At 44.4% G+C, this 26,957-nt stretch overlaps 26 protein-coding genes across 26 annotated transcripts; 8 read left to right on the top strand and 18 right to left on the bottom strand.

Moving 5' to 3' along the window:
- Window positions 1-45: 45 nt before the first annotated feature.
- On the bottom strand, window positions 46-696 carry HK407_12g17710 (ORMDL protein; the record flags this gene model as incomplete). Its single annotated transcript, XM_060421722.1, has 1 exon — window positions 46-696. One exon carries the CDS (start codon window positions 694-696, stop codon window positions 46-48), a length of 651 nt encoding a protein of 216 aa, XP_060276097.1.
- A 51-nt stretch (window positions 697-747) lies between these two features.
- Window positions 748-1,263, top strand: HK407_12g17700 (uncharacterized protein; the record flags this gene model as incomplete). The annotated part of the gene is made up of 1 exon (XM_060421721.1): window positions 748-1,263. The coding sequence occupies one exon, from the start codon at window positions 748-750 to the stop codon at window positions 1,261-1,263; it is 516 nt and encodes a 171-aa protein (XP_060276096.1).
- Window positions 1,264-1,290: 27 nt separating this feature from the next.
- HK407_12g17690 (elongation factor Tu) lies at window positions 1,291-3,339 on the bottom strand (the record flags this gene model as incomplete). Its single annotated transcript, XM_060421720.1, has 1 exon — window positions 1,291-3,339. One exon carries the CDS (start codon window positions 3,337-3,339, stop codon window positions 1,291-1,293), a length of 2,049 nt encoding a protein of 682 aa, XP_060276095.1.
- A 90-nt stretch (window positions 3,340-3,429) lies between these two features.
- On the top strand, window positions 3,430-4,833 carry HK407_12g17680 (uncharacterized protein; the record flags this gene model as incomplete). The annotated part of the gene is made up of 1 exon (XM_060421719.1): window positions 3,430-4,833. One exon carries the CDS (start codon window positions 3,430-3,432, stop codon window positions 4,831-4,833), a length of 1,404 nt encoding a protein of 467 aa, XP_060276094.1.
- A 104-nt stretch (window positions 4,834-4,937) lies between these two features.
- HK407_12g17670 (class I tRNA synthetase) lies at window positions 4,938-8,075 on the bottom strand (the record flags this gene model as incomplete). Its single annotated transcript, XM_060421718.1, has 1 exon — window positions 4,938-8,075. The coding sequence occupies one exon, from the start codon at window positions 8,073-8,075 to the stop codon at window positions 4,938-4,940; it is 3,138 nt and encodes a 1,045-aa protein (XP_060276093.1).
- A 112-nt stretch (window positions 8,076-8,187) lies between these two features.
- Window positions 8,188-8,535, bottom strand: HK407_12g17660 (uncharacterized protein; the record flags this gene model as incomplete). Its single annotated transcript, XM_060421717.1, has 1 exon — window positions 8,188-8,535. One exon carries the CDS (start codon window positions 8,533-8,535, stop codon window positions 8,188-8,190), a length of 348 nt encoding a protein of 115 aa, XP_060276092.1.
- Window positions 8,536-8,675: 140 nt separating this feature from the next.
- On the top strand, window positions 8,676-9,353 carry HK407_12g17650 (iron/manganese superoxide dismutase; the record flags this gene model as incomplete). The annotated part of the gene is made up of 1 exon (XM_060421716.1): window positions 8,676-9,353. One exon carries the CDS (start codon window positions 8,676-8,678, stop codon window positions 9,351-9,353), a length of 678 nt encoding a protein of 225 aa, XP_060276091.1.
- Window positions 9,354-9,421: 68 nt separating this feature from the next.
- On the bottom strand, window positions 9,422-10,294 carry HK407_12g17640 (dehydrogenase; the record flags this gene model as incomplete). The annotated part of the gene is made up of 1 exon (XM_060421715.1): window positions 9,422-10,294. The coding sequence occupies one exon, from the start codon at window positions 10,292-10,294 to the stop codon at window positions 9,422-9,424; it is 873 nt and encodes a 290-aa protein (XP_060276090.1).
- A 128-nt stretch (window positions 10,295-10,422) lies between these two features.
- HK407_12g17630 (uncharacterized protein) lies at window positions 10,423-11,412 on the bottom strand (the record flags this gene model as incomplete). The annotated part of the gene is made up of 1 exon (XM_060421714.1): window positions 10,423-11,412. The coding sequence occupies one exon, from the start codon at window positions 11,410-11,412 to the stop codon at window positions 10,423-10,425; it is 990 nt and encodes a 329-aa protein (XP_060276089.1).
- Window positions 11,413-11,521: 109 nt separating this feature from the next.
- Window positions 11,522-12,934, bottom strand: HK407_12g17620 (proton-dependent oligopeptide transport protein; the record flags this gene model as incomplete). The annotated part of the gene is made up of 1 exon (XM_060421713.1): window positions 11,522-12,934. One exon carries the CDS (start codon window positions 12,932-12,934, stop codon window positions 11,522-11,524), a length of 1,413 nt encoding a protein of 470 aa, XP_060276088.1.
- An 80-nt stretch (window positions 12,935-13,014) lies between these two features.
- On the top strand, window positions 13,015-13,461 carry HK407_12g17610 (uncharacterized protein; the record flags this gene model as incomplete). The annotated part of the gene is made up of 1 exon (XM_060421712.1): window positions 13,015-13,461. One exon carries the CDS (start codon window positions 13,015-13,017, stop codon window positions 13,459-13,461), a length of 447 nt encoding a protein of 148 aa, XP_060276087.1.
- A 111-nt stretch (window positions 13,462-13,572) lies between these two features.
- Window positions 13,573-14,853, bottom strand: HK407_12g17600 (AAA ATPase; the record flags this gene model as incomplete). Its single annotated transcript, XM_060421711.1, has 1 exon — window positions 13,573-14,853. The coding sequence occupies one exon, from the start codon at window positions 14,851-14,853 to the stop codon at window positions 13,573-13,575; it is 1,281 nt and encodes a 426-aa protein (XP_060276086.1).
- A 78-nt stretch (window positions 14,854-14,931) lies between these two features.
- HK407_12g17590 (LsmAD domain-containing protein) lies at window positions 14,932-16,035 on the top strand (the record flags this gene model as incomplete). The annotated part of the gene is made up of 1 exon (XM_060421710.1): window positions 14,932-16,035. One exon carries the CDS (start codon window positions 14,932-14,934, stop codon window positions 16,033-16,035), a length of 1,104 nt encoding a protein of 367 aa, XP_060276085.1.
- Window positions 16,036-16,196: 161 nt separating this feature from the next.
- On the bottom strand, window positions 16,197-16,646 carry HK407_12g17580 (uncharacterized protein; the record flags this gene model as incomplete). Its single annotated transcript, XM_060421709.1, has 1 exon — window positions 16,197-16,646. The coding sequence occupies one exon, from the start codon at window positions 16,644-16,646 to the stop codon at window positions 16,197-16,199; it is 450 nt and encodes a 149-aa protein (XP_060276084.1).
- A 27-nt stretch (window positions 16,647-16,673) lies between these two features.
- On the bottom strand, window positions 16,674-16,943 carry HK407_12g17570 (putative RING finger domain-containing protein; the record flags this gene model as incomplete). Its single annotated transcript, XM_060421708.1, has 1 exon — window positions 16,674-16,943. The coding sequence occupies one exon, from the start codon at window positions 16,941-16,943 to the stop codon at window positions 16,674-16,676; it is 270 nt and encodes an 89-aa protein (XP_060276083.1).
- A 148-nt stretch (window positions 16,944-17,091) lies between these two features.
- HK407_12g17560 (uncharacterized protein) lies at window positions 17,092-17,565 on the bottom strand (the record flags this gene model as incomplete). Its single annotated transcript, XM_060421707.1, has 1 exon — window positions 17,092-17,565. One exon carries the CDS (start codon window positions 17,563-17,565, stop codon window positions 17,092-17,094), a length of 474 nt encoding a protein of 157 aa, XP_060276082.1.
- Window positions 17,566-17,656: 91 nt separating this feature from the next.
- On the bottom strand, window positions 17,657-18,289 carry HK407_12g17550 (uncharacterized protein; the record flags this gene model as incomplete). Its single annotated transcript, XM_060421706.1, has 1 exon — window positions 17,657-18,289. One exon carries the CDS (start codon window positions 18,287-18,289, stop codon window positions 17,657-17,659), a length of 633 nt encoding a protein of 210 aa, XP_060276081.1.
- A 97-nt stretch (window positions 18,290-18,386) lies between these two features.
- On the bottom strand, window positions 18,387-18,800 carry HK407_12g17540 (dcp1-like; the record flags this gene model as incomplete). The annotated part of the gene is made up of 1 exon (XM_060421705.1): window positions 18,387-18,800. The coding sequence occupies one exon, from the start codon at window positions 18,798-18,800 to the stop codon at window positions 18,387-18,389; it is 414 nt and encodes a 137-aa protein (XP_060276080.1).
- Window positions 18,801-18,845: 45 nt separating this feature from the next.
- Window positions 18,846-19,823, top strand: HK407_12g17530 (protein kinase; the record flags this gene model as incomplete). The annotated part of the gene is made up of 1 exon (XM_060421704.1): window positions 18,846-19,823. The coding sequence occupies one exon, from the start codon at window positions 18,846-18,848 to the stop codon at window positions 19,821-19,823; it is 978 nt and encodes a 325-aa protein (XP_060276079.1).
- Window positions 19,824-19,889: 66 nt separating this feature from the next.
- On the bottom strand, window positions 19,890-20,798 carry HK407_12g17520 (uncharacterized protein; the record flags this gene model as incomplete). Its single annotated transcript, XM_060421703.1, has 1 exon — window positions 19,890-20,798. One exon carries the CDS (start codon window positions 20,796-20,798, stop codon window positions 19,890-19,892), a length of 909 nt encoding a protein of 302 aa, XP_060276078.1.
- Window positions 20,799-20,876: 78 nt separating this feature from the next.
- Window positions 20,877-21,212, top strand: HK407_12g17510 (putative ribosomal protein; the record flags this gene model as incomplete). Its single annotated transcript, XM_060421702.1, has 1 exon — window positions 20,877-21,212. The coding sequence occupies one exon, from the start codon at window positions 20,877-20,879 to the stop codon at window positions 21,210-21,212; it is 336 nt and encodes a 111-aa protein (XP_060276077.1).
- Window positions 21,213-21,251: 39 nt separating this feature from the next.
- HK407_12g17500 (uncharacterized protein) lies at window positions 21,252-21,440 on the bottom strand (the record flags this gene model as incomplete). The annotated part of the gene is made up of 1 exon (XM_060421701.1): window positions 21,252-21,440. The coding sequence occupies one exon, from the start codon at window positions 21,438-21,440 to the stop codon at window positions 21,252-21,254; it is 189 nt and encodes a 62-aa protein (XP_060276076.1).
- Window positions 21,441-21,544: 104 nt separating this feature from the next.
- Window positions 21,545-22,432, bottom strand: HK407_12g17490 (putative eukaryotic translation initiation factor 2; the record flags this gene model as incomplete). Its single annotated transcript, XM_060421700.1, has 1 exon — window positions 21,545-22,432. The coding sequence occupies one exon, from the start codon at window positions 22,430-22,432 to the stop codon at window positions 21,545-21,547; it is 888 nt and encodes a 295-aa protein (XP_060276075.1).
- A 33-nt stretch (window positions 22,433-22,465) lies between these two features.
- HK407_12g17480 (uncharacterized protein) lies at window positions 22,466-22,936 on the bottom strand (the record flags this gene model as incomplete). Its single annotated transcript, XM_060421699.1, has 1 exon — window positions 22,466-22,936. One exon carries the CDS (start codon window positions 22,934-22,936, stop codon window positions 22,466-22,468), a length of 471 nt encoding a protein of 156 aa, XP_060276074.1.
- Window positions 22,937-23,070: 134 nt separating this feature from the next.
- On the top strand, window positions 23,071-24,108 carry HK407_12g17470 (utp14 protein; the record flags this gene model as incomplete). Its single annotated transcript, XM_060421698.1, has 1 exon — window positions 23,071-24,108. One exon carries the CDS (start codon window positions 23,071-23,073, stop codon window positions 24,106-24,108), a length of 1,038 nt encoding a protein of 345 aa, XP_060276073.1.
- Window positions 24,109-24,156: 48 nt separating this feature from the next.
- Window positions 24,157-26,904, bottom strand: HK407_12g17460 (uncharacterized protein; the record flags this gene model as incomplete). The annotated part of the gene is made up of 1 exon (XM_060421697.1): window positions 24,157-26,904. The coding sequence occupies one exon, from the start codon at window positions 26,902-26,904 to the stop codon at window positions 24,157-24,159; it is 2,748 nt and encodes a 915-aa protein (XP_060276072.1).
- Between the last annotated feature and the right edge of the window lie 53 nt (window positions 26,905-26,957).

Here is a 26,957-nt window from a genome sequence, read left to right as displayed (position 1 = left end):
GATGCTCAGGTCTGATGTGTGATATGTGTTTATTTGATATGTGATCTATTTGCTGATACTGAGCATGCGCTTTAGATGCATGAATCCGAACTTTGGGATTATCACAAGGGCCAGAGATGCGATGCATGCATAAAGAAAAGCAGTACGCCAGTAGACAACGAGGCTGATTGTGAAGAATGCAATGATTGGAAAGATAGATATGAATATGAGGCCTGGGGATGATTCAAGCTGCTCAGAAAGCTGTTCCCAGAAGGTGTGAGTTGAGTATCTGTTGTTGAATGGAATGCCGGGGATCATATGGAAGAGTATGAATGTTGAGATGTTGTAAATGATCAATGCAAGCTGTAAACTGGTGTTTGGATCGATTGCGATGGAGAGTGTGAGGTGGATAAGAGCGAGTGCTAGTGGATGGATGAGCCAGCTGCTTTTGTGCGGAGTCCATGCGATGCTTTGAGAGATGTCTACGTTTTTTGGTCGATTGCTAGCCATGATGGCAAGCAGTGGCGAAGCAAAATATAGAGTGAACTGGATTGATGAATAAAATGTAGAGCAGCGCCATGCTGATTGGTGACGATGGGATGCTCGAGTGGTTGGCATGCTTATGATTAGTGCGGAATACGAATGGCCGTGCATTGATGAGGAGAGCATGATATGATATCCAAAAGAGCCATGCGTGTAAGAGATACGGTTTTGCATGCATAGCAAGAGCTCTGACGGTTATTCATTAATGGATAGAACGGATATCCCATGGAAATAGATGGGTTTTTGAAGAACCTTAATGAGTATCATGAGATGGGAAGCAGTCATGGCATGCATGGAGACTTAGATGCAGAGTCTGGAGTGCAATATGAAGCAGGGCAGTATGCATGCAGTATATGCTATTTGTCTCCTGAAGATCCAGTAGTGACGTTCTGTGGGCATCTTTATTGTTGGGGATGCATATATGCATGGTCGCAATCTGTTGGCGGATGCAGGCTCTGCCCAGTGTGTAGATCAAAAATGTCAATTGAGGAAGTCATACCTGTTTTGTCTGTGAGTAGCAAGAGAAGATGCGGAAGAATTCCTCCAAAGCCTGTGAATGGAAGAAGGCTTACCAAGGTGATTGTGCCTGGATGGAAGGCAAACGATAGAAGGTTTGTTGGAAGCATTGTACTGCAGGAATATAATCCCGAGGTGCTTTCGTACAGAACAGTGATGGGAACATTTGTATTTGTATGCATTTTTGTTGCAATAACCTTGAAGTCGTATCTGCTTGGTGGGTAGTGAATATAGAATCTTTTTGATATCGGTTTATTTCTTGTGTGTTCGTTGCTTAGACGCCTCTTGCACAATCTTTTCTTCAGTCATCATTCCCTTCTTCTTTCTTATTTCATCAATATACTTGCTGAACATGGCATCTTGCACACATATGTGTCCTTTTTCCTTCAGAAGCATATATCCTGTTCCCTTGGTTCTGATCTTAATGTCCTCTAGAAACACAGAGTACTGCATTTGTGGAACAAGTGCAACAATCACGCAGAATCCAGTGCATTCCTCGTATTCCTCCCTCTGTACAATGCAGCAGTGCCTGGAAAGAGACTTGTATGTCTCTCCAACAAACTCCTCCTGCACAGATACCGTGCACTCATAGAATGATGGAGATATCATTGGCCTACATGAAAGATACACAGACGAAATAGACTGCCTTACAAACGAGTACAATGCGTCTGTCTCAATACCCTCGGTACTCCCTTGCAAATCAATAACGAATCTTGTCTGGTGGATCCTCTCCATGATCAGTGGGCCGCACGAAACAAAAGTTTCAAGAACACTGCTGATTGTTTGTAGAAGCACATCCGATGCCACCACAAACTCGTTTCCATCCCGATCTCTCCATCCCTTATATTGGCTGGAGCAATTGTCCTCTCCGATCGACTTGCACACTTCAACCTTGAGCACAAGCTTCTCTATCTCAAACACACCACTAGAGCATTCAATTGCATACTCACAGAAGCGATCGTCTAAACCCATTACACAAAATTCAAGTCCCGAATGCACCAGGTCCGTGATGATTTTTTCAGATTGCACCTTTCCTGTGCACGAGACCTCCACCTCTCCATACTTGTTGACCTTTGCCTTGAGAAATTGCTCAGTGCATGACATCACACGCAGAACACTCTTCAGCTCATCTAGTAACTCAGGATCTTCAAGAACAACCTTGAATTTGTAGAAAGGCGTAACCTTGCTTTGGAAGTCCATCCAATGTGTGGGAACATCCGTAATCAACGAATTCTTCATCACATTTCCTTGGATACACACTAATGCAGGCCCTGATGCCTCTTTAACCTCAATCAATTCATTTATGCCAAAGCAATACAAGCCTTCAATCACAAACTCAGCAATGCTTTCGCTGTTGACAGAAAACAAAGACTGGCCCGTCTTTATTGTGCCATGGAAGATTCTTGTTACAAAAAGCAACGAGTCTCTTGAATACACCCCGCAGTTCTTCAGAACCGAGTATACCGTTACACCCATCACAGAGGGCGAGTGTGCCCCACACAACGGCATTGCTCTTAGACTTACAGCATCAGACTGTAGAAACAGCTTCCATTCATCAATGCCATCATACTTGACCGAACTGAATATTGCATCAGACAGTGGAAGAATCGTCGAGAGTATGCTTTTCTTGCTTCTGCCGCATATGATGAACCTTTCCTGCAGCTTGCTTATATCGCCATCATCAATCTGTTTGTGCAAATGGAAAATAAACCTGATTGCATCCTTGATTGTTCCTTTTGCTTGCACAGCGCTCTCAAAGCCCATGCTGCTGATTCCATAACACATCGTTGCACAGCATAGTATAACATTGTTTCGTTTCCATTCAAACACATCACTGCCAACTAGCCCGTTGATTGCCGACACAACAGCCGTGGCCTTGCCATACATCTCTTCTGGCGAGCTGATCTTGTCTATTTTGTTAATCATCAGCACGCACCGCTTTCCCTTTGTGTACTTGACAAGCGAAAGCGTCCGGGGCGTTATTCCCTCGTTGATGTCTATAAGAATCAGAAAGCTGTTTGACAGTATCGAGCTCACTTGAATTAGTGCCTCAAAGTCAACGTGCCCTGGCGTGTCAATGAATACATGCTGCTGCCCATTATGCATCAACGAGATCGCACTCAGCTTCAGGGTTATTCCTCTTGCCTGCTCGTCCTCTCTTGTGTCGAGAAACCTGATCGAGCCTGCAAGTGTCTTTGAGATTCGTCCCTGAGAAGCAATCAGGCTGTCGATAACCGATGTCTTTCCGTGATCGATGTGTGCAACTATGCTAGTTATCGCCAGAGTTTTATCCGAGTTCATATCAAGGGCTGCCTGTTGCTGTGTGATTGTGCGGCGCAAATTGCAGAATAATTGTTGCTTGATGCTTTGATTTGGCTTTGCATTGCTCCCATGCAGTTTGCAAAGGTATTTGATGAAGAGCATGCAAGCACTCAAAAAACACATTCTGCATATCTGTCTGGTAAAGATCAAACTACAGGCACACTAAGGTCTCCAAGCACATCGCAGCAGTTGGGAAAGTACATTGCAAACGGACTCGACATTCTTTCGCTTTCTGACATGAGGATTTCAATTGATAAGCATCAGTGCACGGATGAAGATGCAAGCACTGAGGACCTGAGGAGTGAAGAGCTGTTTGGCTGTGGAGATTTTTCTACTGAGAATGCAGATACGGGAGACAATGTGTATCTTAGCAGTATTTATGAGATATATTCAAAGCTGAACATGAAGGTTGAGAAGTTGCTTGCAAGGGAGTATTTTGACAAGACATTTATGAAGCAGATATTGGAAGAGGCATGCATTGGAAATGCTGCAAGGATAAGGGACATGGTTTGCAAGGAGATGCGTGACAGAGACTCGTTATTTCCTGTGGATAAGTATAGGGCACAAAGGATGGAGCATAGGCAAGTAGAATGCAAGCAGATGCACGGGATGGTAGATGTATGCAGCATGATTAAGGATGTACAGGAAATGATGGATGATGTTGAATGTGTTGTTGTGATTGGTAAGAAGCTGAGAAGGATGTATGCAGAGACAAGGAGGGAGGTGCTTGAGGTGGAGCTGAATTTGTCAAGAGCATGCAGCGACCTGACAAGACAACTTGATGCATGCTCACGAGAGCTTACAAGTCGAGAGAAGGAAATTGAGGCATTGAGAGCGAATGAAGAATTGATTGTGAATGGTATGAAACAGATAAGCAGCGATGCATGCAATGGAGAGAAAATGATCATTGAGAATGGAGGCCTGAGTGAGCTGCAGCCAGTTGTAATGATGCAAATATTGAATAATGCTAAAAACGAGTATATGAGCATGAAACAGAGCATTGAAAGAATGAAGCAAAAAGTGAATGAGATGCATGAAGAAAACCTTGGCATGAAAGAGGCAATTGAGAATTACAAGCAACAGATCAGAAAGAATGAAGAGACCGAAAGGGAGCTTGGAATACTGATGAATGAAAACATCCGGTTTTCTGAGGCAATAACAAAGCTGTGCAGCAAGAACTCAAGAGCAAAGAACGATCTGAATACTACAAGAGATATGCTGAAGCAAGCAAACGAGGCAATAAAATGCAAGAATGCAACAATAAGCAAGCAGAGAAAGATAATAGATGTCCTCCAATCTCGGGTTGGAGAAGAATACTTGCTGCCAATGAACGAACTCCAAGAGAAAGTGGATGATCTGAAAGCACAAATCAGCCAAGAATGCAACATGCATGAAAGGGATAGGCTAAGCCAGCAGATCGATGATTACGAAAGAAGAATAGCCGACTTTCTTTGCCTCATAAAACGAAACTAAACAGGGAATGATAAGCTAAAGCACAATTCTCTCGAGGAAACCATTTAATAAAACAAACTCATTATATATTATGCCTTGCAATATGATTTCCATCATCAATCTGATCAGTGTCTCTTGTAGAGACGGACACGATACACAGACTGATTGTATTCATATGTGCCTTCACCCGCTAGAATACCCAAGTCACCAAATGATATTCCAAAATGCTTCGAAACAATTTCTTTAAGCTCAGCACACTCAACATCCACATCCACAGCATCACTCACTCTCAGCCCTGCGTGCTTCCGGAGCTTCTGAATGTAGCTGTGGAATTCCCTTGCTGCCTTCATCTCAATAACCTTGCTATTCATTGTGTTATCAATAATAATGCCAAACCCGTCAAATGCTTGAGATATTCCAGACTCGCATAAGATCTTCTTACTAATAAGCACATCGCCCGGCAGAATCTCCACTCCATCAACATCCAGTGATGTATTCATCAGCACAACAATCTGTTCCTTCGACAGGCCTCGTATAGTTTCCATTTTCTTCTTCATACATCCATTACTGTTTTTTAAACTCTGAAAGTTCGGCTTTACGCCAATCTCAAGCATGCTCAAATCATCCTCCTTGTGAATCACATCCAGCGCATTGCACTCTTTTATGATGACATCAAGGTACTCTTTTACTTGGCCATAAAAGTCATTGGTACTCAACAGCATCACGCTTTTAAGCGGCGTCTTCAACGATATTGCATTTGCCTCCCTGAGCCGTCTCACTGCACATATCACCTTCTTTGCCTCCTCAAACACGTGTCTTCCTCCTCTACATTCAGGATACTTCTGGAAGTGTACGCTTTCTCCAGGCATCACTGACTGGTACGAATACTCACTGAAAAACGGAGTGAATGGCGCCATTGCAATCGAAAACATTGCCAGCACCTCTCCAAGCACTCCATGATGTCCTGCTTTAATCTCCTTTCTATGCATCCTGATGTACCAGTTCGATAAATCATCCAAAAATCCAAGCGCTAGATTCAGCACTCCAGAAAGCTCATATCTTCTCATTCTTATCTCCACAGCCTCAACAAAGTTTCCCAGCGATCTCTTGATCCATTCATCAAGTGCAAGTGCTCCACTGTGCAACTCCGCATCATGCAGCAGCTCTGCACTCTTCAATCCATCCCTGCTCTCAATATAAAATCCTAGAGAGTTGTACCACGGAATAATCAATGTCTTCAGCACATCCTTCACGCCGTTCTCATTGAATCTTAGATTCTCAGCCTCAACAACAGGACTGGATATCAGGTACATCCTTAAAGAGTCTGCTCCATATGTATTCAGTATATGGCACGGGTCTGGATAGTTCTTCAATCTCTTGCTCATCTTCAGCCCATCCTCTGCAAGCACTATTCCATTCACTATCACATTCAGAAACGCTGGCTGATCAAACAAAAGCGACGATATCACATGCAGCGTATAGAACCATCCCCGTGTCTGGTCAAGGCCTTCCCCAATGAAGTTCGCTGGAAACCCCTTCTTCACCAGGCTGCCATCTCCACTCATCCCCATCTTCCTAACTCTATCCTCCACACACTCTCCGCCACTACTTCCTTCTGCACCTCTCTTAGACTCACTGAAAGGCCAGTGGTCTTGTGCATATGGCATACTTCCGCTTTCAAACCAACAATCAAGAACCTCATCCACCCTCCTGTACTCCCTTCCATCAATAACTATCACAATGTCGTCAATGCTCTCCCGATGTATATCCACAATCGTCTTCCCACTCAGCTCCTCAAGCTCAGCAACTGATCCAATGCAAATCACATCTTCATAGTCTCCCGTAACCCATAGAGGTATCGGTGTGCCCCAAAACCTGTTCCGAGAAATCGACCAATCCCTTGCATTCTCCAGCCAGTTATGAAACCTCTTGTACTTGATCCCTTCAGGCACCCAGTTGATCTTTTCATTATTACGCAAAAGCCTGCCGACATGGTCCTTAACTTTAACAAACCAATTCGGAACAAGCTTATATAGAAGAGGCGTATCAGACCTCCAGCAGAACGGATACTTGTGCACTATCCTGCTGTTCATCATTACTTTGCATTTTATAGCATCCAGAATCTTCTTATCGCAGTCCTTCACATACATTTTTGCATATTCCTTCACCTCTTCCGTGTACCTTCCATTCTCATCAACAGGGCACGGCACAAGATCGTTTTCACGTATCAATCCCTTCTCAACAAACACATTGTAGTCGCTCTCTCCAAATCCCGGCGCACAGTGCACTACTCCAGTTCCATCTGTGCTCGTAACAAATCCAGACCCAAGCACCCTGAAAAACCCCTTCTGCCTGTACTCCTCAAAATACCCAAACGGCGGCTCATATTCCAAACCCTCTAGCACACTTCCACTCATCCTCTTGACCACTCTTACATCCTTGAAATACTCCCCGACTCGTTGCTCGCACATCAAATAGTATCCTGCCTTGTGCTCAAACATCACATAAACAAGCTCTGGATTTACCACAAGCGCACAGTTGGCCGGCAACGTCCATGGTGTAGTTGTCCATGCAACCATGCTCACCTTCTGCCCCTCAAGTTGCTCAAGCAGCGGAAAGGCAATCAGAACAGACGGATCGCTCACATCCTTGTAATTCTGATTCGACTCAAAATTACTCAGCGGCGTGGAACATGCTGTTGAAAACGGCATCACTCGGAACCCTCTGTATACCATCCCTCTCTCAAAAAGCTTCTTAAACACATTCCACACACTCTCCATAAAGTCCAAATCCATCGTCTTGTATCCATTCTCAAAGCTTATCCATCGCCCAAGTCTCTCGACCACTGCCTCCCATTCCTTACTATATTTCATCACAATTCCTCTGCATTCCGTATTGTATTTTGCTATTCCCATCCTTAATACCTCCTCCCTGCTGCTTATTCCAAGGCTCTTGTCAATCTCATACTCAACAGGAAGCCCATGGCAGTCCCATCCAAACCTGCGGTCCACATCAAATCCTTGCTGGTAGAAAAACCTTGTCACTGTGTCTTTGACTGTTCCACTAAGAATGTGTCCATAATGCGGCAGTCCTGTTGCAAAAGGCGGGCCATCGTAGAAAGTAAACTTCGGCCTCCCCTTGCTTATATCGCAGCTTCTTTCAAAGCACCTGTTCTCCTTCCAGTACTTCAGCACCTGATGTTCGCACTCCACAAAATCCGCATTTTTCTTGTACATTTTGAAGGATGCATATTTCTGACTCATTTCACGCTTTTAATGAGTGCATTTATCCATACGCACACTAACAAAATGATCAATGCAATGCATAGGCCAGCACAAAATAAGCATAAGAAGCGAGAACAGTATAGCGCCGGCATCATCTCAGCTCCAGCTCCAGCTCGATGTATTGATGAATGCCAGGATGCAGGATGCATATTCCGCAGCTCTTCAGATACAGGTTAGCACACTCAAGATATGCATCGACTGCGTCAAATACGCTTTTACGACGGCCAATCAACAGTGGAAATACAAGAACAGTCTTCAGGAACGACAAAAAAGACACAGGCTCGGCATCCTGCAGTATCTTGTTTAGTTCAGAAACAATTTTGGCCCAAGTATCACCGTCAACTCTGCCAGCAAGCATCTTGGGCATCTCACTCACAAATGCGATTTTCTTTGTTCTTGGATCTCTAGGAACCTGTACACAGATCACATTCTCTTTCATTTATCTATTGGCTATCAAGGGCTCTTATATGCATTCTAGCACAACAATGCAGTATGGCACACAGTAGCGCATTGAGACTCATAATAATGCATCCATGGCTGCACCGATGCACAAATAATGTAAACAATCGATAACCCATCATGCTGACGCTGCCTGCACTTGAGTATCCATATGATGCGCTTGAGCCTGTGATTGATGAAGAGACGATGCGGATCCATCATACCAAGCATCATCAAGCATATATCACCAACCTGCAGAATGTGATTGAAAGCAACAACCTTGAAGAATCGGAGCTGATGCATTATGTAAAGAACAGTCGTGGAATCAAAAGTGTCCGAACAAGCATAAGGAAGTCGATAGCCAACTTTGCAGGAGGACACTACAACCATAGCTTGTTCTGGAAGATGATGTGTCCATCGGGCAAAAGCAAACCCATAAGCCGTGCGCTTGGTGAGATGATTAATAAGTCATTTGGATCGCACAAAAGTATGGTTGATCAGTTTAATGAGAGTGCAGCCGCGCTTTTTGGATCTGGATGGGTCTGGCTTTGCTACAGGCCTGAAGAGGATGGGCTTGTGGTGCGAAAGACATACAACCAGGATACAATATGCATGAGCAACTCAAGAATGATCCCGATACTTGGATTGGATGTGTGGGAGCATGCATACTATCTGAAGTACAAAAGCTCGAGAATTGAGTACATAAGGAGCTGGTGGACTGTTGTGAATTGGGGATTTGCCAGCGATTTGTTTGAGCAGACTGTTTTGAATGGTAAGAAGATGATTGTTGAGTCGAATGGTTCTATTAAATTTGTTTGAGTTGAGCTGTGATGAAGGGATGTATGGGATATACATGAGTGTTGATAAGTGCAATGAATTTACACTGTTTATACTCTTCTGAATCTCCATTTACAAAATGCTTTTGATGCACAAACCACGACTACAGCAACTGGAAAGAGAAGGTAGTCAATCATGCATTCGCAGTCGTGCCTGATCTGGCATAGATATGTGAATGTATCTGATGGAACAGCCCTTCTTGTGTGCATGGCATTCAGGAACGTCATGGCTCTCTGCTCTGCAGAACACGGAACCGACATTTCCTCGATTGACCTTGTGTAAGACGGCTTTGTTGCATTTTCTCTGATGTATCCAGGCGTCAGAATGGATGCTGTGTTGTATATGTAAAGATAGATGCCCAGTTTTTCCATTTCATCCCGAACAGTGTAAAACAGAGACACGAGTGCAGCTTTGGATGGCGAATACGATCCGAATCCAGGAAATGTAAACAGCGACAAAGTGGAGCTTACCATGATGAACGCAAACGGCCTTTTGTTGACTCTGGCATAATGACTCAGAACTGCAACAGTGCCCAGGTAGTTTGTGCTGATAGATTCTTGAAAACGATCAAACGGTTGGTCGATGAAATATGATGGATGTGCAATCCCTGCACAACAGAATATGTATTCGTATGCCGTGGAGTCAAGGCATGTGCCTATGCAGCCGACATCCATCATCTTGGTCCTGAATCCCCACTCTTTCTCCAGCGCAGCAAGCTTCTCGATGCTTCGCGATGTTATTGTAACTGTATTGCCTGCCTTCTTCAGTATCTTTGCAAAGGCAAGCCCAAGCCCGCTACTTCCCCCAACAATCAGAACATGCTTGTCTTTTATGGAATGCCTTCTGAAAAATGCACGTGCAATGCTCAGTCCTAGCATGCCAAGCGAAAGTGCTATTGCAAGCATGTGTTTGTGTACATCCATAGCATAATCAAGACGTGATTAATTGATCATTTGCAATAAATGAAATGCAATTATGCAAAGTGGTAATTTACGAGCTTTGCCGTAATTAAACGTTATGGTCGAATGTGGCAGTTAATATCGTTGAGTACTTACTGGCTTTGTGCATAGTTGTGGTATTGAAACGCGCATACACCTGAAACACAAAGTATAAATAAATGATTTATTTTTTCTCTGATGACCGCCAACTTTCTGAGGCTAGGCATGCATTCGCCGCAATCAAGGCTTGTCTTGGAAGACTTTGGTATCAAGGAGGAAAGGTACAGGATGAACATCGGTAAAAAGATCAGACACCTTGTGAGGGAAATGGGAATGAACACACTTAGCGGAGTGGTGTGTGACAACACAAGGTATCGTAGCATCCTGTCCAAGATTAAAAGCAGAATTGATGACAAGATACAGGCCTGACTATGTCTATGCCCTTGTTTAATTAGCACAATAAACTCTTGTATATCCTTTTTGCTATTGATTGGGAATGCCATGAATTGCATGTGCATCTTTGCAGCTCTGGTTCTGTGTGTGCCTTCTATGCTAGCTGGCTCTGTGCTAGAGTGCATATTCGGACATTCTTTCGGTCTTGTCGATGTGCTCCTGGATATTTCTTCGCTGTTGCGATCCAAACAGATCTGGGTGTATTGAGTATATGATAACAAGCTTGGCGATCTAAAATTAATGCATTCACTTACCTGTAACGCAAATATACCAACTATCATCAGCAGGATTGCATCTATGCTCAGAAGCTTGTCGATGTTCGTGGCCACGGCTGGCATAAGAAATGCAATGTGGAAAGCCATGGCAGTAAACACAAGGATCCACTGCACCTTCAGCTTTGTCTCTACACCTCTTGATGAGCGGCTTCTTCGCAAAAACAAGTCGTTCAAGTTCTGTACAATCACAAACGTAAACACAACAAGCCCTGTGTTTGCAAGCAGTAGTAGATATGTGAACTGCTCGTTCATATTGCGATAAGCATCCTCAAAGTTGTCTATGGATGTAAGGAGCGTCCCAAGAACACAGCAGCTCATCAGCATAAGAATGTTGGCAAGCAGTAGAAATAGTGTTTTTAATGTTGTTCGTATCATATGGCATGGGTCTGCCACGCTCTGTATAATGGCTAGTCGTGCGAATGCATGTATAGGCGCTTTGCACTGCATTATGGATTAGGACATATACAAAGACCTGCTGCTATTGCTATTTACTGGCCGGCTTTCTTGCCAAGAACATTCTGATCGATGCAAACAGACCTATGACACCGTAGAGTATGAAGCTGCTGGTATCATGATGTGGAATAGACAGCAAAGCAATCACATCAACAAGCGAAAGAAGCATAACAACGATGTTTCCTGCTGCCACAGTTAACAGCCACATTGATAGCGATAACGAGTTCATTGACTCGGGTGCTTCAGAGTAGACATACTCCAAGCCTGTTATGTTCAGCATTACTTCTCCGGCAGTCAGCAAAACATATTGAGGTAACTGCCATAGGATGGACAACTGCTGGTGATTGTATGCAAGCACATCTACTTTGTGCTGTATGAATGCGGACATGAAGAAACTGATTGACACCAGTCCGATTCCTACACTCATTCTCTCTACTGGTGGAAGAGAAATGCCTATTGCAGCAAGCATTGGATAGACTGCCTTTGAGAAGGTTGGAATAAATGCCAAGGTAAATATCGAATTGAATGCCTGCATCTGTGAGGGAACAATGTCAATCTGCATGCCAAGTATAGTTGCATGTGTGCTCATCTTAGAGCCTTGCTCGACCCACGACGACGATTGCTGGTCGTACAGCATCCAGAAGAATATAGCAGGCAAAAGCACCTTGGAAATCTGCACGAGCTTCTGTTGGTCATCTGCTGAGACCAAATAATGTGCTTTTTCAGATGCAGTGGATATTCCGGCGGTTTTGTCTCGGCCTACCGCCTGTTTTTTCCTGACAATCGTCTTTATTGCTGCGCCAACCATTCTAAATGTATCTGCAAGCTGCTGCTTCCTTACAGGCTTTATTATATAAGAGCCTTTGCCAGAAATAAACAGAAGCATGGACACTCCGAGTAGCGTGCTTGATGCTCCGAATGCCAGCGGATAGCACGTTGGCTTTCCAAGGCATCCAACATCGGATAGAATCGGCGACAGAATCATTGAGGCCATGCTTCCGATGTTGATTGCGAAATAGAAGAGATCAAAGAACCGTTTTCTGCCTGATAAGCTAGCCTGTCCAAGCTGATCTCCACCAAATGCAGCAACGCATGGCTTAATGCCTCCTGTTCCGAGCGATATCAGCATTAGACTTGCTAGAATCAGCACCTGAGATGCATATTGCACGGATGCATATGTAAGGAAGAAAGTGCCTACCAGATATACAGAGCCCAGAGTGACTATCGTGTTGTACTTTCCCAGTACCATGTCAGACACAATACCGCCTAGCAGTGTAAACAAGTAGCTCATTGAAATGAATAAGTGGAGGAATGCAGTTGAACTCCTAACAGAGAGCAGGTATTCTGCTCGCAGGAACGAGAATAGAAGTGATCGCAGTCCATAAAAGCAGAATCTTTCGCATAACTCGTTTGATACAATCAGCAGAAGTGTTTTTGTATTCATTGTTTTTGCTGTGCATTGTTGTTATCAACCCTTAAACCTGTTTTACCATGCACAATAGAAGTGGCAATATGCCCAACAGCATGGCAGGGACGAATCTAGCGGAGAATATGCGTGGTAATCTATATCATCGGTGCATCAATATAAAGTATAGCATTAATGATCATAAAAGCACTGTGATGTATGATGTCCTGTATGAATGCGGGCCTGAAGTGCTAGTAATCCACAGTAGCGCAGGCTTTCCATTTTCGCTGAAGCATTTGAGGAGGCTGAAAGGACGAGTAAGAATATCTATCGAAGAGCATCATGCATTTAATGTAATAACAAGCAGAATTGATGATTTCTGTGTATTTGTAGTGTTCTCATGCGAGTTCAATGATTTTGAGCATGAGTTCATGCGGCAGATATGCATTGCTAAACAGAAAACAATTCTATTACTATCTGAGCGCTTCAATAGCAGCTCAGACGAAAGCATACCCGTAAGTCTACATGAGTTCAAGAATCTATACGTGGTTGGCCAACCGCTTTAGCCTGTTGATGTGTAATTGTTTATTGATGATGCTCTTTATTGTATTTGCGATAAGCATTTAGCTGCCGTAGCACAAATGCTTTAATGCATCACGACGATGCCTATGAATATATTAGGGCACAGAGCCAAACTTTGAGTTCCAGTCAAGATATGTCTCTAGATCTCCTTCTGAGACACTTTTTCTGATCTGCCTCGTTGCCTTTCTGAAGTCCTCCAGATTGATAGGCCTTGTGTCGTCACTCTTGAAGTCATTTATGTCATCGATTTCCCTCAGAGGCTCCAGTGATGCTTCTCTGCACAAATTAAATATGTCTGATCCAGAGTATCCTTCGGTTATTTGTGCAATCTTGTCCATATCTGCATCGCCAAGGATGTTGTTATATTCCCTGATCAGATGCTCCACCATTTTTCTTCTGCCTAGAGGCTCAGGTAGTGGAACGTATATTCTCTTGACCAGCCTTCGTCTTGCAGCCTCGTCTATCTCATGCGGCCTGTTTGTTGCACCGATTACCAGTATTCTGTCGTTTCCAGAGGTTGATGCACCATCAAACTGCACAAGAAACTCGGTTTTTATTCTTCTGCTGCCCTCGTTCTCGTTGTCTGATCTCTGAGACAGCAGTGAGTCTATCTCGTCGATAAACACCACGGACGGTTGCATTGTCCTTGCAAGGTAGAACAATGCTCTTACCATCTTCTCACCCTCTCCAACCCATTTCGATGTAAGCGATGACGCACTGATCGAAAAGAATGTTGCCTTGCACTGGCTTGCAATGCACTTTCCTATCATTGTTTTTCCTGTTCCTGGCGGCCCAAACAAAAGCAATCCCCTTGGCGGGCCTCTAAGCCCTGTAAACAAGTCTGGGCGTAGCATTGGCCACAGTACTATTTCATTAATTGCTTTTTTTACGTTTTCCAGGCCTATTATGTCATCCCAGGCAACGTTTACAGCCGCTTCGAGTATTTCGTTTCTGATTCTGTCAAGTATGTAGCTTTCGATGTTTGATTCGTTATCGACGTCCTCTTTGCCTTTTTGATCTTTCCTGGCGATCTTTGCGCCAGCAGCCGTTGAGAATCCTGGATACTCGCTCTTCACTGGAGTAGAAGATGCTGAGCAGTGTGCTTCAGGTGCAAAGAAGTCGCCCTTGGCAGGCCTATGCCCAGCTAGCAGTGTCTCCACTTCATTGATGTCCAGCTCCTCAGGAACTGTGGTAAATGATGCAAGAAGCGGAAGCATGTCATTGTTGCTGGCCACCTCGGCAATCACATCTGCATACAGTGGCTGCAGGTATTTTACAACCTCATCGCTTCTCAACTCGTTAGGCAGAAGCGTCGGAAACTCGGGGATACTATGCCTCTCAAGCACAGCCTGTAGGGCATAGAAGCTATCATCCATCGAGGGTCACAGGCAAGCGCATATGCATACGCACTGATGCAGAAATATTTAAACATCTGGCAAGCAGCCCCTAGAGCAATGAACAGCTACAGGATAGCAATATGTCTCAAGAACAACCCAAGCAGAATGATAGGGACGTTTTTTGCGAACGAGGACGGGATGGTGAAGCTTGAGAATGCGTTTTTTGAGTCGAACTCGAAGATTGTGTTTCCTACGATTGTGATTTCCGAGAGTGATATTGCAGGGGTGGCAAGGGTTGAGGATGGCGAAGCGAGAGGTGCGGCTGAGGATGATGGTGACGGGAGCACAGGCATTCATGGGTCTGAGCATGTGGAGGGAGAGTTTAGAATTGATTCTGAGATTTCGAATGCAAGAAGATCAAGTGCAGGTGGGGCAAGAGGAAGTATGGTAGAAGATTGTGGAGAAATGCAGAGCCATGCTGAAGCATCGCAGGAGGGAAAAGACTGGAACCAGTTTGAAGCAAATTCCAAGCTTTTCAATATAGACGGGAGGTTTGAAGAGCAAGAGTACATGGAGGTGATTGACCGGACATGTGAAGTTTATAAGGCAAAGGTGTCGATGGCGAAAAAGATCGAGAGTGAAATAATGCACTCGACAACGAATGATCAGCACAGGCTTGAGGAGAGAGGAATGAAAGTAAATAAGGAAGAAGATACATACTCAAGCGTGATTGGAGGCAAGGCAGAGGCCATGGAGGATGTAATAGATACTGAAACACCGTTTGAAAGACGAAAAGACAAAGCAATGAAGCAGAAGAGTAATACAGCTAGAAGAAGGATGGTGATAGAGATTGAGGGACTGCCGCAGGACAGAGGCACAGAAAACTCAGGGTCGATAGATGAATGCAGCAGAGCAGATAAAGGAATGGGAGAGGTAGGTAGAAGCACCAGGGTGACGGATGACAGGAAGGCAAATGGATCTGTATCGAAGGGTGTGACATATGGGTGGATGAATACACAGTTTGAGTCGATTGATCGAATGCTCAATGCGATCAAGTCTAAGTTTGCTGGAAAGCTTACAAACGTAGAGGATCAGAAATGGGGAGCTGGGCCTAGCTGGAAGATTGGAGCAAAGAACATAATTTCAAGGTCGATGAAGATGAACAAGACGCAGTTGTCTGGCAATAAGCAAATGATTAAGAAAGGATCTATTATGAAGTAAGTACCTGAATTTCTATTAAATTTATGTTGATCTAACACAATTGCTTGTATTTACTTGATGCATGAATGAAATTGATGGTTATTTGTGGATTTCAAAGAAGATAAGAATGTTTTGGTGTACACAAATATCGATATGACGCATGTTTATGTAAAATGTGGATCTCAGAATATTTGATGGCACATGCTTCTGTAGCAAATCTTCCGTGCCCAGATGCAATGGAGGCGAGTCTTGTTTCCCTTAAGCCTTCCGTACATCTGGTATCTTCTTCCTGGGCACAGCTTTGCTATAGATACAACTACACAGCCACTAGAAGAATCATATCCATAATATATTCCGTTTCGCATAGCATGCGTGATTGTAATAAAGAAAAGCTTGACTACATTTGCTTCTGCTGTTGCAATAAAGCTGAATGTAAGCCTTGGTCTAGGCTTTGGATACTTGGTACCCAATAGCACAACGGATGCCTCATGTGTCAGGCTTAGATCGCCTTGCTTTGTATCTGCTTGTTGTGGCAATGCATCCTGTTGCATTAGTGTATCTATGGCGCCAGCCTCCTTGAACTCATTATAATTGTGGCTGTCATATAGAATGTTGTATTTTCCACATTTCATGCACTCAAGGGAGATCAGGGCAAGCACTCAACTGCTTACCATCTGTCTACAATATGGGCAATTTTTTCTTTCCTCTAGCCACAGCTCGATACACTTCGAGTGGAACCGATGGCCGCATGCAAGAAAAATAAGCCCGCCTGCCATTCTATCAAGACACACACTGCACACTGCATCCTCTTGGCATGGATAGGCAAGAGATACACTGGCAGCATAACCATACTCTTCGACATCAAAAAGATCGTTCAATATTTTAACCAGATACTCATCATCTACAAGCACATCATTCATCTTTGTCATGCATATGCAACTCTTTTAAGCCTCTATGATTGTTGCATGCCTGTCACAAAATGCAATACAAACTCCATCTCGACACATCACATCATTCATAGCTCGCAAGCTCTAAATGCCACTGCAAAAATATAACAATAAACACATACTTTATTGCCTAAGGCTTGTGATAGTTCGAATGCAGTGCAAGCTTCCGGCCTTCATCGAATCCCTTTCCGCACACAGAGCAAATATATGTCTTGGCAGACTCGCCAGGCTTCTTGTGAACACTCTTAATGTGTGCTTCCAGTTTTTTAGATGTATCAAACACATTGTCACACACCTCACAATCAAACGTGCTCTTGCGAGATTCTAACTGCCTCTTCCTATGGACAGGCTTGCTTTCCGTAGCCCACATCATAAAAACCAACGGCTCGCCTCCAAGCGTCTCCACCTCCACTGGAACTTTGGTGAACCGCCTAATCTCCTCCTTGCTGCACTCCCTGACTGCTTCTGCCTGAGAAATCAGCACCTGCGAGTAATCTACGCTCTTATTCTTCTTCATCACAGAATCCATCTTCTTCTCTGGCATCTCTGCATCATTAGCTCCATCCTCAGCAAGCTGCTCTGGCTCGTCCCCACTCTCATTCATTCAAGGGATGCTTTGCATCATTTGTCCACATCCATCATCACTCTGCTACTCATTTATATTAGAACAACACACAAACTTATCAAACTAACATTTAATATGCTACATAGTACAGAAACATCACCATAAGCACAGCCAACGCCACATATATCCAGTATTCATTGAGCATACTCTTAAGATGCATCCTGTGTATGTTCTTCTGCATCATCTTTGCCTCATCAGCCATCTTGCTAACAAGCTTGTTCAGGTTGTTGATGTTCTCACCTCGCTTTGTTATCATGTTCAGAGACTCAGCAAGCGCCCCTTTTGTTTCTTTGACAACAGTCATTCCCTGCTCATAGCTCGAGTCCCTGTTGAACTTATCAGAAACACTCTTGATCGTCGGATCAAACGCATAGTATGTGGCCTTTGCATCATCACTGTACATCTTCGCAAACATCCCGATCACTTGCTCCATGTACCCGCTCTCAAGCTTGGATGATGCATACCGATCTCCTATCACTGCAATCACCAATCCAGAGGCCGTCTTAAAATAGAACATAAATCTGTTATCCGAACAGCTCACCGTGTGCATCTGCTTGCTTTCGCTCGGAACAGACTTCACTGCATCCCTTAGCTCCTTCACTACATCATTGCCCGGCTTCAAAGAGTTGCTCTGTGGAGAGTATTCTCCAGAAAGTATCCTATAATCGCTCTTCCTCATTATCTGTGTATACAGAATCGTCATCTAGGGATCACAAATATTGCTAATTTTGTATCCTCTGCTTCGTATCATGCATCTATTGTGTCCGTGTGTATTCATGCATTTCATTTATCCATGCCATTCATTCTTCTATATCATGCCTGTTGAGTGGCTTCTGCTCCACTATTAACTGCTCTTTCTTCAAATGGCTCATGATTTCCTTCGGGCACTCACTAGTCTTGAACCAAAGCCCATATATCCCTCCTCCATCTCCATTGCTCAGCGTCATCAAGCTTTCCCCCATCCCCAGCTTGGTGTCTTCACTGAACTCAAACACAAAGTCGTCCAGACTCTTTCTGTTCAGCACACGGATAACAATAAATGGCATGCTCTTTCTTCTGTACATCACAAGTGTCCCTTCAACATTCATCTTGAGCCACCTATCCCCGCCATAATGATATACAGACGTAAAGTTCGCCACATACTCAATCTCATCAAGCATGCTGTCAATGCTCTCAATGGCCGACCTCAACACCTGGCTCTCCCTTGCATTCATCACGAGGGCGCTGCATGCAATAAAACTTATTGGATGCTCCCTGCCATGCTTCAGCCAGAGGAAGGCGAGATACTTGCCTCCCAAAAATTCACACAAACAACCATGGAGTATGAAATAATCAGGACAGTGGGCGAAGGCACGTTTGGGCAGGTACTCCTTGCAAAAAGAAACAGACGACGATATGCATTGAAGAAAGTCAACAGGGTAGAGGACGGAATACCAATAACAACAATAAGGGAAATCCAGGCACTGAGGGATATGCGCCATCCAAACATCATCAGGCTGATTGAGCTCGTGGTGCACTCAGGAAAAATATACATGGTGTTTCCATATGTGCATTATGACCTCAACAAGTTTATCAGGAGCAAAAAGATGGATACTGCCGATATCAGGCATGTGTTCCTGCAGATAGCAAGAGGAATATGCTACATGCACAGCAAAGGAATAATGCACAGAGACCTGAAAAGTGCAAACATTCTGGTGGATCAGAGCTTGAATGTGAGCATAGCGGACTTCGGAATGGCAAGGCATGCAACAAATTCAGGAATGTATACGCCGGGAATGGTGACTCTTTGGTACCGGGCACCTGAGATTCTGCTGGGACTCCCAAACTACACATATGCAGTGGATGTGTGGTCGATGGGGTGTGTTCTGGTCGAGATGTACCTAGGGAGTATGCTTTTCCAGGGAAGCACCGAGATTGCTCAGCTCGAGATGATCATCCATGCATGCGGATCAATAAACGAAAAGACATACCCAGGAATCAAGGGCATTGCAGGAATCCACAGCTTCAAGCTGCCGCAATCGCCGAGGCGAATAGAAAGCATAATGGAAAAGCACGATGCATCAGCAGTAGAAATAGTCAGCAGAATGCTATGCGTTGATCCGTGCAAACGAATAACGGCGGACGAAGTCCTTGGGAACAAATACTTGAGCTCTGAGCACCTGAGAGAACGCTTCGATGATGAAAAAGAGCAGGATGCCGAACATAAACGAAGAGCCACAAATAGAACAAATAAATAGTGTATCATATTCATAATCACACATAAGACTCATTATATCACAAGGTTTATTTGAATCAGATACAAATCACACGGGTATCTCTTGTATCTCCTCTATTCCAATTCCTATTGCATCCAAGAATAGTTTTACATGGCACTCCTCTGGTTCATTGTACTTGCTAACTGCTTCAATGATACATGGCTTCAAAAGCCTGACAATCTCCGTCTGCTTCGCTGCATCCACCAACGAGACAAGCACCGAAAAGAACTGCCAGCTGTATCTGTCGCTTGGATATGACTCAGTCGACTTACTAATTGCCGACTCATACATAGCATCGCAAAGCTCATTGTTCTGCAGGAGAAACAGCGTTGCTAGAATGACTCCGCTTGGGAAGAACAGAAATGTAGATACAAATCCAGAGTCAAGGCACTCGCAAGACATCTTCGGGATGTCATCTACCAATGATCCAATAAGCTCATAAAAATCAGGCACATCTTTCACATGCTGAAACGTCTTCTGCAAGTGATTAAGAATCTCATGCTTTTCATTCTCGTCTGCATATTTAAAATATCCCTTAAGAAACCAGAAAAACTTTCGGTTCGTAACAAATACGCCAAAGCTAGACTGCATTCTTGATGACATCAGCCTTCTGTTCTCTTCAAAGTCGCTTTCGTTTATCTTGCAATACCTGTTGATTGTGTACAGGTCAATTACCTCTTCAAGCATGAGTGCATTTCGGAGCTCTGCCCTGGCACACTCAGGCTCAATTCCAAATGAAATCCTGGACGCCTTCGACGACTTCTTCCCCCTCTTTCCAAAAACCAAGCACACACTCTTGCGGAGCTCTCCTTCATCTTCCCTGACCTCGATTTTTCCAGCATTCAGATCAAATAGAGCAGAACAGTCAATGTTTGACCGGAAGTACCTCACGTTTTTCCTTAGACACTCAGCAACATAATCCTTTTCCTTTGTGGTCATGAAGTTGTTGATAGACATTCAACCAGAGGGATGCCAGAAACACATTTATTGCCTGCATAGGCATTTCGATTTAACTGCATTCAAATTTTGCCCAGAATGATTCCAATTGCACATCCTCTTGCTAAGGGCACAACAGAGCAAATGATAGCCGCTCTGGCCAATGAATATGCAGACAAGGCCATGCTGGTGACAGGAATAAAGAAGTGCCTAAGGCATATAGAGCAGGAGTCGGAAGGCCTGCTGGTGCTGACTGCTGACACAACACCCATGGACCTAATTACACATCTCCCTTCACTTTGCGAAGAACGGGGAATCAAGTACGTGTTTGTTAATGACAAGGCATGCATTCCAAACAGATTCACCTGTGTGTTTTTTGGAATGCAAGAGCGACAGAAGGTTGAGGCCATAACCGCAGCGCTTGACCAGCAGTAGAAGCATGAGGAAAGGCAGCGGCAAGCTCATGCCACGGCATCACCAATCATGCTTTGATCTCGGTGCTCTTTCAGATACATTCAATAAATGGCTGATTCTGATCTTGCTCTGCAGCATCTCCTGGCTAAACTCCTGTCGTCCACTTGCCACATCCGCTCCATAGTCAAACATGATTCCTCTGAATTCACAAATATCTTCAAGAAACTCTATAACACCATGCATCATCATCTTGTTATCCATTGGGGCTATGCAACTCATGTATGCTGTACTGCCATGTTCATCAGAGCATATTGTGAAAAGTACATTCTGAATCGGGTAAGATAAACAGTTATTTATTCTTCAGAATCTTCCTCGTCATTGTCTGAATCTTCGCCAGACAGCGGTTTCTCTTCATCTTCAAAGTTCAGCAGGCTATGCCTTGTCTTCTCTCCATACAGCTTTGCCTGGCTCACCACTGTCGCCGTGCCTCCTTCTCTAGCAATCCTCTGCACTAGGGCTTCGCATGCCCTGCTCACAGACTCATATGCCCTGTCCTTGCTGCTGGACACACGTGTGATCGAATACGTCGGTGTCTTTGTAAGACTGAACTCCAGCTTCGGATCAATCGACATTGCATCCTCAAATGCATTCTTTATTGCTTTCACGCCTCCCTTCGCTGCACACAGCACATCAACATCTGCACGCACTTTGTATGTAGATGCCTGGAATTGTTCCTTTATCAGATCCTTGATCGTCATTCCAATCTCATCGTCAGCAAGAATCCCCTCGTTGTCCTTGGCCTTTGCAAAAAAACAATACAGCGATCCGTACTCGTCCTCCTTACCGTATCCCATCTTCTCATACAGCTCAGAGGTAGGGATTCCCAGCCTTCTTGACGCCTTCGCCATAATATAATATGCCAGCTTATTTCTTGCGCTTGCTTCCTTGCACGACGCCTTCTCGCTGTCTGTAACCTTTGACATGCTCAAGTCTATATGCCCCTTCTTCTCGTCCACCTTTGTCACAAGGCATACCTCAACACACCCAACCTTTGTTACCTGTTGGATTGTTCTTACCCTCTTCTTCGACAGCTCGCCCAGCAGCACAAGCCCTTGCACATCTCCATACTCCAGCAGATCCAAGGTAAGCCCATCGGTATCGATCGACGAAACCCTTGCTATCACAAGCTCCCCTTCCGCAGGATACACTCTTGAATGGAGCCTGCATTCATACTTCAGCATGGACAAACATTTTGAAAATATTTTATTGGCATCTCACAGAAAGAACACTCTGAAGCTCTGAAATGTTTTTCTGGCCTGCACTATCAGCCGCCTTTCTGTCATCTCAAGCTTCCATACATCATCCTCTGAGAAGGCATCTTTGAGGATGAGTGGCGAATAATCGCCTATTCGCTCGTAGAAGAACTCAGCAAGCAGGGCATGGCTGCCGGCAAGCATCGAATGCAAGTAGAAAAAGTATGGGCACACAGACCTCAGATCAACTGCAGAGGGTTTTGCACGGATGTCTTCCACCACCTTTTCGCTGTGGAACTCTCTTGACATCTTGCAGTGCCCGTTTCTGAGCAAAAAGCCAACAAGGAAGTAAGGTGCGTCTACCTTCTTGCCTGCAGGAATTGTTCTGCATGTGTCTGACCCAAGTAGCCCAAAGTTCAGCACAGTGTGATTGAATGTAACAGGAATCTTCTGCTCGCTAAGCATGATATCATCGACATCATAATAAACCATGCTTGGACACATTGGGATTTTATGCACAACAGTATTTATGCACGCATCATAGCGATTGCGTATATGCATGGCATGCATCAGAGCCATGCTCAGACATATGTACAAAGCACATCATTTGAGCTACAGAAAAGCCCATGGTGGATAGCAAAATAACAATCGCAGATCTCGTGCAGCTCGAGAAAGGGCAGTTTGCTGATGAAGTGCATACAGAAAACGGCACCGACGGTGTGTATACTGTTGTGAGAGAAGAGATGTTTGCGGCGTTGGAGCAGGCAAAGAGAAAGAAAAGCGGCAGTAGTGACGAGAACTTCTACAAGATAGTCCCGAAGACGGCGCTTGAGAAGACAATGGCAAGAGTGCTTGACAGCGAAAAAATGATTGATGTTGAGAAGGTAAGGTATGAAAGAAGCTTCAAGGATGAGTTTGATAGGAAAATGAAGCGGATCAAGCGAATTAAGAGCAAGGCATACAGGAAGATCAGGAGGATGAAGAAGCTTGCGAACGAATTACATGAGTCTGCGGACATTCAGAGTGCATACCAAGAAAATGATGCACACGAAAAGTCTCATGATTCACAAAAAAGATACACCCGGGTTCCTGATGCGTTGCTAAGAGAAATAGACACGGAAGAAGACGGTAAAGAGGCTGAGAGGAGTGAAAGGAATGAAATGCCGATATTCAGCTTTGATGGAGAATACGGAGGTGCAGAATGCGTGCACAAGCAGGAGGAGCTTGTAAGGCTTGCATTCAAGGAAAGCGAGGATGGGATTGCAAATGAGTTTGTGGATGAAAAGCAACGGATTGTGAACGAAGAGGCACCAAGGATAGAGGATACGGTGCTTCCTGGATGGGGAGACTGGGCTGGGCCAGGACTGGAGGTTATCAAGACGGAATACAACACAGTGAGGAATGTGATTGAAGGTGTGAAATATTGCAACAGGAAGGATTTCAACAAGTCGCATGTGATAATCAATGAAAAGTCGCAATGCATTGACAAGAAGTTTCTGGCGCAGCTTCCGTTTGGATACACAGAAAAAGAATATGAGCAGAAGATCGGCATGTGTGTGTCGAAAGAAAAGAATACGCTGAGAGTATTTAGAAAGCTGGTGAAATCCAGGACTACACATACCAACGGAGAGGCAATCCAGCCGTTCCACTATGTGCCTGAATAAACTGCATTATACAAACCAATACACCGTGATTAATTTATTATGTGTCTGCTATATGTGCATTAAAAAGTCATCTTCTATAAGATATGATTGCGAAAGGCTTGTGCTATCGAAATGCTCTAGTATTGCAAGCACTGCACCGTATCTCTGCCGGACTATGCCTGAGGGATGCAAAAGACCTCCCATGACATACTTATACAAAAGTCTTGATGAAAGCACAGTGGAGAATGCCTCGATGCATTCATCAAACGATGATTTCACTATTGGTGTGCTGTCCAGAATGTTTATCCACACCATATTCAGCAGATGTGTGACAAACACCACATCCGTGCTGCTTTTTGTGTGGTTCAGCACAACATGCTTCACAAGTGTGATTCCTGCACTTCTGTACACCGGGTCTCTGTCCATCAATGCATCTTCAATCACAGCAATAGCCGAAAACATGTATTCCCATGGCACATCAGGCACCCTTTGCAAAAAACACTGTATAGCCTTCATTATCCCTTGCTGCACAGACACACTTGGTATTCGGTAATCAGCCAGCAGAGTCGGCAGAACAGAGCACAATCCATTATGCTCCCCCACGATTCCAATTGCAATAGACGCACCGGTCCTTTGGAATCTGTTTTCAGATTCAAGCCCGTCCATCAATATGTTCAGAATCTCCTGCGGCCCTACAATTCTTGATATGCATCCAAGACAGCCAATAACGCCTCTTCTTGTTCTTCTGCTCCATGAGGAAAGTACATCAGTCAGCTCATATGATATCCTGAGCCATTCTTTGCTGGAGACCGTTGCACACTCGTCAGGTGCATTCACACAGATGGCATGGAGCAGCTCAACAGCAGATTCAGTCACTCCATGCTCTTTTGTCCTGATAACAGGTAGAATCCCCAGGATCAAATCGGAAGCATGCCTAAACCTGTGGCAGCTGTATACAGCACATGTGGCCCTCAGCACATTCGATAATACATCCTGGTTTTCCTCCATCATGTTCTCCATCAGAAAATTTCCACACAGCACAAGCTCATCTTTGCTCAGCATGCTTGCAATGCTTTTCAACATGCAGAGCCCTCTAGTCCTTGTGTCTGCTACAGGATCCTTCAGCATCCCAATAAACTCTGAAACAAGCATTCCCGTATGCCTTTTCTGAAGAAAGCGCTTACCGACCAGCAATCGAACAAGCTTAACACTAACAGCGCCATGTCTGATTGCATTGCAAACACATCTGTAATACTTGTCTGCATCATCGCCATCAAGCTCCAGACCTTCTACATTGCTGAAAATCTTCGAAACCAGTCTTGCATTCCAGGCATCACTGTAGCATGCAAGAATCATCTTTGCAGCTCTGGAATCCACACACATCTTCACACACATCGCACTCATGGCATTTTCATACTCCCTTGCATCCGTACCAAACACAACAGGTTGCAGCCTGCAAAAATACTCAAATGCATCTTCCTTATCAATCATAAGGCACACCTTATCAAATATCCTGGCACTCCCTGCATCGATTGCTCCAGATGCTCTCAGGAATTCAAACACAACTCTAGAATGCTCCACACTGTCATAGCACAAATGGGACATTGCCCTTAGCAACGCCTCAGACTCAATGCTTCTTGAGTTGACGAATTCATTGCTGAGCAGGCAGAATATGCTGTCGGCGCTAGGTATTTGAGAACTTACTGTGCTGAACATGTAAGACATTGCATTTGCCGCATCCATCTTCACAAATCTGTTTCCATCCTGAACCAGCATGCAAATAACATCCAGCAGCATCTCCAAATACAAAGAAGCTTCACTTCCAAGCATATCGCAAATGCCCAGCACTGCTCTAACACAACACTTCCTGACATCTGCTGTCTGGCTAGATCCCATGCTATTCAGAAGCTTAAACACTTCATCCACTTTAAAGAATCGTATAAATGTGCCTATTACCTTGCCAACCACTTCTCTGATATGGAAATCCTTGCTTGAAAAGTCGTATTGAATTCTACTTATTACAAACTCAATTCCATTTGCATAAATCATCGTCAGAGCCGGTATCAACAGCTTTCTTGGCAAGTCAATCCAGCAATACGATCCCAGCACAAACAGAATCTCTCGCAAGCATTTTACTCCATGCATATCTACACTCTCAAGTAGCGCCTTGAGCATCTCGACCAATTTCATCTTGCCTCCATCATCAAGCTCCAACGACATCCCCATCAGAACCACGGCCTCTAATGCCAGACCCGCATCAGCCTTCTTAAGAATCGCCAGTCCACGTGCACGCATGGCTTTACTTCCATTCTTCACAAGCAGTATTCCTTTGTACACATTAACTTCAGCCTCACTCCCTGAGTTGAAAATCGGCATGAAAAAGTCCTTCTCATCAGCAGGTATCTCAGGCAGTCCTGCCTTATCAATGCCATCATATACATCTCTGCCAGCATCAGCCACATCATATCTCTTGTATCCCTTGCTCGGAAGACACATGTTGATTTCTCTGGCTGACATCTCTGAGTACACAGCATTCACTGCCTTTGTATCATCTGTATCCCACCTTGCACTCATTCTGCTTACACCGCCACTCCATACATCATCCTCCATCTTGATGTATCCTAATGGAGTTTGATCCCATTTCAACCTCTTTGATTGTGTTGCTGTCCTAGGCGTAATCTCCCACCTACTTATTTTTCTTGTGCTTGGCTCATCCTTTTCGTCCCACTCAAGCATTTCGTTCTTGATCTTATTGCATTTACCTGCATACATATGCTCATCATTGCCATCACCATGATCCAGCATTTCGCTCGGCATTCCAAGGACATCAAATCGCTAACCTTCAAATAATCTTCTCGACAGCACATATT

The sequence above is a fragment of the Ordospora pajunii genome, assembly GCF_021821965.1.
Source record: "Ordospora pajunii strain FI-F-10 chromosome Unknown Cg_12A, whole genome shotgun sequence".
NCBI lineage: Eukaryota > Fungi > Microsporidia > Ordosporidae > Ordospora > Ordospora pajunii.
Note: the sequence above shows the minus strand (reverse complement) of the source record. Positions and strands in the feature narration are given on the sequence as shown.